The 6,547-nt window shown below is 24.3% G+C and overlaps 6 protein-coding genes across 6 annotated transcripts, besides 1 other annotated feature; 3 read left to right on the top strand and 3 right to left on the bottom strand.

Moving 5' to 3' along the window:
- Nucleotides 1-438: 438 nt before the first annotated feature.
- Nucleotides 439-1,008, bottom strand: EHI_029390 (uncharacterized protein; the record flags this gene model as incomplete). The annotated part of the gene is made up of 1 exon (XM_644471.1): nt 439-1,008. The coding sequence occupies one exon, from the start codon at nt 1,006-1,008 to the stop codon at nt 439-441; it is 570 nt and encodes a 189-aa protein (XP_649563.1).
- Nucleotides 1,009-1,420: 412 nt separating this feature from the next.
- Nucleotides 1,421-1,744, bottom strand: EHI_029380 (thioredoxin, putative; the record flags this gene model as incomplete). The annotated part of the gene is made up of 1 exon (XM_644472.1): nt 1,421-1,744. The coding sequence occupies one exon, from the start codon at nt 1,742-1,744 to the stop codon at nt 1,421-1,423; it is 324 nt and encodes a 107-aa protein (XP_649564.1).
- Nucleotides 1,745-1,986: 242 nt separating this feature from the next.
- Nucleotides 1,987-2,597, top strand: EHI_029370 (Vacuolar ATP synthase proteolipid subunit, putative). Its single transcript, XM_644473.2, has 2 exons — nt 1,987-2,245; nt 2,309-2,597. The coding sequence occupies exons 1-2, from the start codon at nt 1,991-1,993 to the stop codon at nt 2,573-2,575; spliced, it is 522 nt and encodes a 173-aa protein (XP_649565.1). The 5' UTR covers nt 1,987-1,990; the 3' UTR covers nt 2,576-2,597.
- An 88-nt stretch (nt 2,598-2,685) lies between these two features.
- Nucleotides 2,686-3,289, top strand: EHI_029360 (uncharacterized protein; the record flags this gene model as incomplete). Its single annotated transcript, XM_644475.2, has 2 exons — nt 2,686-2,859; nt 2,921-3,289. 2 exons carry the CDS (start codon nt 2,686-2,688, stop codon nt 3,287-3,289), a joined length of 543 nt encoding a protein of 180 aa, XP_649567.2.
- Nucleotides 3,290-3,541: 252 nt separating this feature from the next.
- Nucleotides 3,542-4,223, top strand: EHI_029350 (uncharacterized protein; the record flags this gene model as incomplete). Its single annotated transcript, XM_644476.2, has 2 exons — nt 3,542-3,609; nt 3,651-4,223. The coding sequence occupies 2 exons, from the start codon at nt 3,542-3,544 to the stop codon at nt 4,195-4,197; spliced, it is 615 nt and encodes a 204-aa protein (XP_649568.2). The 3' UTR covers nt 4,198-4,223.
- A 52-nt stretch (nt 4,224-4,275) lies between these two features.
- Nucleotides 4,276-5,619, bottom strand: EHI_029340 (short chain dehydrogenase family protein; the record flags this gene model as incomplete). Its single annotated transcript, XM_644477.1, has 1 exon — nt 4,276-5,619. The coding sequence occupies one exon, from the start codon at nt 5,617-5,619 to the stop codon at nt 4,276-4,278; it is 1,344 nt and encodes a 447-aa protein (XP_649569.1).
- A 354-nt stretch (nt 5,620-5,973) lies between these two features.
- Nucleotides 5,974-6,230: a repeat region.
- The last annotated feature ends 317 nt before the right edge of the window (nt 6,231-6,547 follow it).

Raw genomic sequence — 6,547 nt, 5'->3', positions numbered from 1 at the left:
ATTGTCTTTGAGATTATTAAAAATTAAATTGTGCTAATGAAGTATAAAAATAATTCAAAAAAAAAGATAAATCTATAAATATATTATCATAAAATAGTCATGTTTTCATAAGAAAACATTTCATTCAAAACAAAAATAAAAATAATAAAAAAGAATGACAACATAACATCACTATTTATTTGTTGAGAATAATTCCTTTTATTTTTTTTTTGATAAAATCTTCGTGATTCACTTTTCAACTAAATACTTAAAAAAAATCATATTATCAAAAGACAACATGTTATATTAGCCAAAAAAATGAAAGAATAAAAAAGAAAAATAAAATAAAACAAACTTCAAAAAAAAATTATATTTTTGTAATGAGAAGAAGAAATTAAACGACAAAAGAAGATAAAAAGGAATAAAAAAATTGGTTAGAAATAAAAATATCATACAAATTTAAGTTAAAGCGAAGAAGTCATTAAAAAATGGATCATTTCTGTTTAAAGTAATAATTTTATTATCAACGAAGAGGGAATTTAAAGAGTTATTAAGAGATTTTCCATGAATATTAATTTGTTCAGAAGTTAATATTAATTTACCATTAAAAAGAATAGAAGAAACAATTTCATTTTTAACTGTAGTAGACTTTCCATTAGTTAATTTAGAATTAAAAGAATATCCCAATTCTTTTAAGATATCTATTAATAAATTATTAATTTCTGCTATTTTATTATTTTCCCAACGTCTTGACGCTGTTTTTGAACTAACACCATTTGAAATATCTCTTACATTAATTTCTTTTAATCTCCTTATAATAAATTCTTCTACTTCAACTATATCATCTTTGTATTGAATATTTTGAATTGTAACCATTTGTTGTGCAACTGTTGATCTTTTTTTTGGTGAAATTAAAGTAATTGTAAAATATTTATTAATAAGTGCAAGAAATACTGACTGTTGATTTGCTTGAACATTTCGTGTTTTTCTAAAACTACTTTCTTGTTTAGGATCATTAGATTGACTCATTTGGATGATGTTTTTGCTTAATAAACAAATCCTGAATGATAAAAAGATAACCTGAATTTTTTAATATTTTAATATTTTAATATATTTTTGAATTATTAATTATAGATAAAATAAGATTGATTATATTTCACCTTTGGATTTTTTTGAATTTGTTACTATTTCTTTAGTATTAAAAAATATTCAATATATTATTGTAATTTCTTCATTTCTTTGATTTAAATTCTTTCTCTATTTTTTTTTTTTTTTTAATTGAAAGAAATATTTAAAATTTAAATTATTTTTTTTTTAAAAAAAAAATATTCATTTTTTATTTATCTTCTTCTGAATTTTAATGTTTTTTATTTCATTTTTATTTTTATAATATTTTATAATAAATTTAAATTAATTGAATTGTAAAATGTTTTATAAAACATTATTCATTTAACATTTTAATATTTTTTGAAATCATTCTCTCTACTTCATCTCTATATGCTCCTGTAAATCTTTTGGTTGAAACTCCATTTACATAACTTACAAATGTTGGAACACTTCTAATATTATTTTCTTGAGCAATTTCAGGAAAATCAGTAATATTTACTTTTAAAAATTGAAGTTGTTCATTTTGACATAACTTTACTTGTTCATCAAAAAATGGTTCAATTGACCTACATGATGGACATGATGATGAGTGATAAAATACGATGGTTCTTCCATTAGAAATAGTATTTAAAAATTCTTGTTGTTCTTTAATTTCCATTAAAATTTTTTTTTATCACTTTGTTATTTTTTAGTTTTTTTTTTATTTTTGTTTAAATATTTTATTTTGGGAACATTTTCATTTTTGTTTTTATTTTGTTTTTTCTTTATTAAAACTATTAATTATAATTATTATTTCTATTATTTTATAATTCTCCCTCCTTTTTAAACTAACTAAAAAAAATTTTGTTAAATTAAAATTTTGAAAACAAAAATGAAAAAAGAATATCTTAAAAAATAAAGAGAAATGTCATTGATTTATTACAACTTTCTTGATTTTACAAAATCATTCCTCGAAATAAACCCAGGTTATTTTGCAATGTTTGGAACATTCTTTTCAGTTGCTGTTTCTGTTTTAGGTGCTGCTTGGGGAATTTTATTAACAGCTTCATCATTAATGGGTTCATCTATTCGAACAACCTTCAGATCAAAACACTTGATTTCAATTTTGTTTTGTGAAGCAACAGCAATTTATGGTGTTATTGCTGGTTTTATTTTCTTTGTTTGTCTCATCAATTTTTTTTCACTTAGTTAATCTTAAGATTGAATTGTGTTTATTTTTTAGGAGAAATTAAAAGAGACTGACTTTCCACCAACACCTGATCAATACAAAGCTGGTTATATGATTTTTGGTGCTGGTCTTGCTGTTGGATTTTGTAATCTTGGAAGTGGTGTGAGTGTTGGTGTTGCTGGTTCAGGAGCTGCATTGGCTGATGCTCAACTCTCATCTTTATTTGTCAAAATGTTGATTGTTGAAATTTTTGCTAGTGCATTAGGTTTGTTTGGTCTTATTGTTGGAGTCATTCAAACTGTTTCTGTTAGCTTTGAATAATACAGCTTTTACTCAAGTGTAAAAAGAAACACCATTTGGTTTCCTATTTTCTTTTTTTCAAGTTTTTTGTTTTTAAATGCTTAATTTTTATGTTCATCTCAAATAACAAGATGAGTTCATCTGAGTTTGAAACCCTACAAGAACAATTTGAAGAGCAACGAGCAAATGCTGAACTTCTTATTTCATATTATAACACTCGAATAGAAGTATTAAAAACAAATATTGAAATGACAAGAAATCGTCTTCAATTAGAAATTGAAACTCATCACTTAAAAAAAGAAGATGTTTGTCTTTTAGTTAAACAAAATGTATAAATTATCATTGGATTTAATAGTGACAAGTTAGTGTGTCAAAAAACTCGATAGTTTACAAAAAGAAATGAGAGATTTAAAAAATATTTATCAGAAGCAAAAAGATAGTCAAGATTCATTAGAAGAAGGAGGTTCAATACATAAATCCCAAAAAACATTAAACACATTAAGAAAAGAAATACAAATGCTTGATATAGAAAATGAGGTATTAGAAAAAAAAGCAAAATTAACTAAAAGTAGAATTGATTCAACAAAGAAAGAAACAGATGAACTAAAGAAACAATTAAATAAACTAAATCAAGAAAAAGAACAAGTTGAAAATGAATGTAGAAAAATTCAAGAACAAAGAAAAAGAGAACGAGGAGATGGTGTATCAGTTACTTCAACTGAAACAAAAAATTAATTACCAAATGCAATATAAACAAAAGAGAAAAACAAGCTATAGTTTAATAATTGTTAATAAAAAGATTAATTTGGGTTAATTATTATTTTATTAGAAGTTTCAATAAGTATAGTTTAGTTATTTGAAAGATTTATTATTCATTTATTTATTTATTTTATCTTTTTGTAATTTTTATTCTATAAGACTGCATCACAGGAACTATAAGAGATTCAAAGATATAAAAGAAGAGTTACTGGAGGAAAGAAGAACAGTATGCAAAAAAAAAGAAGAAGAACACTATGGGAAGACAACCAGCTAATACCAGACTTGGAGCTATTAGAGTTCATGATGTTAGATGAAGATATGGAATTATTAAAAGAAGAGCATTGAGATTAGAAAATGGAAACTTCTCATGGGCATCTCAATCTATCACCAAAGGTACTAAGATTCTTAATGTCGTTTATAATGCCTCTGATAATGATTTTGTTAGAACTAATACATTAGTTAAAGGTGCTATTATTGAAATTGATCCAGCACCATTCAGATTATGGTTCCTTAAATTCTATGGAAAAGATATTGCATCAACTGATTATTATAAATCACTCGAATCAGCTACATTCAAAACTGAAAAGAAAGTTGTTGTTCCAAAGGAAGAAGAAAATAAAGAAAAGACTATTGCACAACAAATTGCAGAAACACAAGTAGCACTTATGAATCCAAGTAAAACTATGCAAAAGAAATATGCAAAGAAATTAGAAGTATTAAAGAATATGAAATTTGATGAAGCCTTATTAGAAGGATTCCAAAGTGGAAGAGTTCTTGCATGTATTTCTTCCAGACCAGGACAAACTGGATCAGTTGAAGGATATATCCTTGAAGGTAAAGAACTTGACTTCTATAGCAAGAAGATTTCAGATAAGAAGAAATAAACTTAATTTGCAGTGCTTGATTTGTTATTTTTTATTGGTTCAAATAAAGTATAACCTGAATTAATAAAATATAAAACTTTAAAAAGTTAATTTGGTATAATGTCTACGTGTTTTTGATTTACTTCTTAATTCTTTAAATAATGGATATAAAACTCTTGAAGCTCCATCAACTTCATCTAATGGTGCAACATTAAATGGTTTATCATTTTCATAATATTCATCAACGGAAATCCATCCAGGATCACATCCATGAACAGAAAATGGTATTCCATTTTCTGTTTTTAAATGACTTGAACAAAGACATAATGTAAGCATTGCTAATGATGCTTTAGCCATATTTGTATGAATATGAAATTTTGATTTTTGACAATGAAAAATACCTTCTCTTGCATGTACAAAAATAATATATGGTCTAATAGTTGACTTTTTTAATAATGGAATCAATACTTTAGTTAATAACGTTGGTGCAATAGAATTAATTCTTATTACTTCTTCCATTTCTTTTTGATTTAAATCTTCTATTGTCATTTTCCATGAATTGATGTTTGTCTCTTTTACAAATTTTGCATCTCCATATCTGTTTGTTTCTTTTATTTCTTCTTTTACTCTATTTCTTTCTTTTTCTCTTACTCGTATAGTTTGAGCAGCACAAAAAATAAAATGATTTAAATGTCCATATTGTTGTTCAATGAAATTTTTAAGGTTTTTAAAATCATTTTCTAATTGATTATTATCAAGATCTAATCCTTTATTATAAATGATTAACCGTTCTTTGAAGATCTCATAATCTTCGTACTGAGAAAATAAAATTTTTGTATCTTCGGGATATCTTGTTGTTCCAATCACAGTACTACCAGCTCGAAGTAATTTTAACGTAATTTGATGTCCTAATTTAGTTCTACAACCAATAACCAATGACACTGTGTTAGATAAATCTCTTGTTAAATTTCTATTTTTTTGGAATAACTCACCACAATTTCTACATGAATAGACATATACAGGATGAATTGAAGTACAAATCCTATGACAACCATAACAATATGCCAGTTCATTATTTTTAAATTTGTATCTTTGAGTTGAAAGTGGAGTAGTTTTATCAAATTTATCTAATTCAGCTGCGGTTTTAGTTAATTGACGAGTAACAACATTGCATCCATCAACATTTTTACTAAATTCAAAGATAGATGAATTTTTAACAAATAAACATCGTTTGGAAGATATTTGATTTTTTTTGGGTTTCTTTTCTTTTTTGCTTTTGTAATTTTTGACGATATTCCCTTCTGAGTCTAATCTCTCAGGAGAGTATTGAAACAATAATTTTTTTGCTATTGTTAATTGTCGAGAAGCTTCAATAAATTTATTTCTCATAGTAATATACTTAGAGTATTCTATTTCACTTTTTGGTGGTGTTGTGTTTGACATGAATGAGATAAACTGAAGTTATCAATTAAATTCATTTATGAAGTTTTTATGAATATTTCAACATTGAGGTTTTTAATTAATTCGCAAATGAAGGTTCAAAAATGACACCTCAGAAACACCACACAAACATTAAAATACATCAAAACATTGAATCATAAGTTATTATTTGGTTATGATGTTATATTTAGTTGAACAATATCTATTTAAGGTTAATTGCTTTTTTATTATTAATATTTAGTATGAGTAGTTAATTATTATTAAAGATTATTTATTTATTGTTATGGTAGTATTATTTATTTATCAATATACAAATATATTTGATAATAAATGGGTTTGAATTGAAAATTGGTATTGAAGGAGATAAAATGTTGTTATAATATGATTGATATATTCAACACAAAATAAGAAAATAAAGAAAAAGGAATTTTAATATTCATTAAAATAAAATAAAAATTAAACAATAATTTAAATGAAGAATCATTTAAGTTGATGATGATTGAAAAAACATTAATTCAAAAGAGATCAATTGAGTTGAAGAAAGTGAACCACTTAATTCTCAACATGACAAAAAACAAACACTGATTTAAAGTAAGTTATAAGTAATTTATTTTACTTATTATTAAATTATTTTAGTTTAATTCATTTATTATTAATTCATGTATTTCAAATGTTTATTTCTAAATTTTTAGTAATAGAAAATATAATTAAAATTATCAACTAAATAATTAGAATCTTTGATTGTTTTAAATAAAAAACACTAAGAGAGCAGAATTTTATAGAAATGTTTCGTTGTTTCGATGAGGGCGGAACTCAAAATAAAAATGAAAAGGAAATGAAAATCTAGTTGAAAAGGAAATACTAGACCTATTTAAGAAGAAAAGAACTCTTGAAACAAAATTAAGTTAACTCTATGACACAACCACTTTCA

Source organism: Entamoeba histolytica, genomic scaffold (genome assembly GCF_000208925.1).
Source record: "Entamoeba histolytica HM-1:IMSS scf_1104750516709 genomic scaffold, whole genome shotgun sequence".
Classification (NCBI taxonomy): Eukaryota; Evosea; order Mastigamoebida; family Endamoebidae; genus Entamoeba; species Entamoeba histolytica.
Note: the sequence above shows the minus strand (reverse complement) of the source record. Positions and strands in the feature narration are given on the sequence as shown.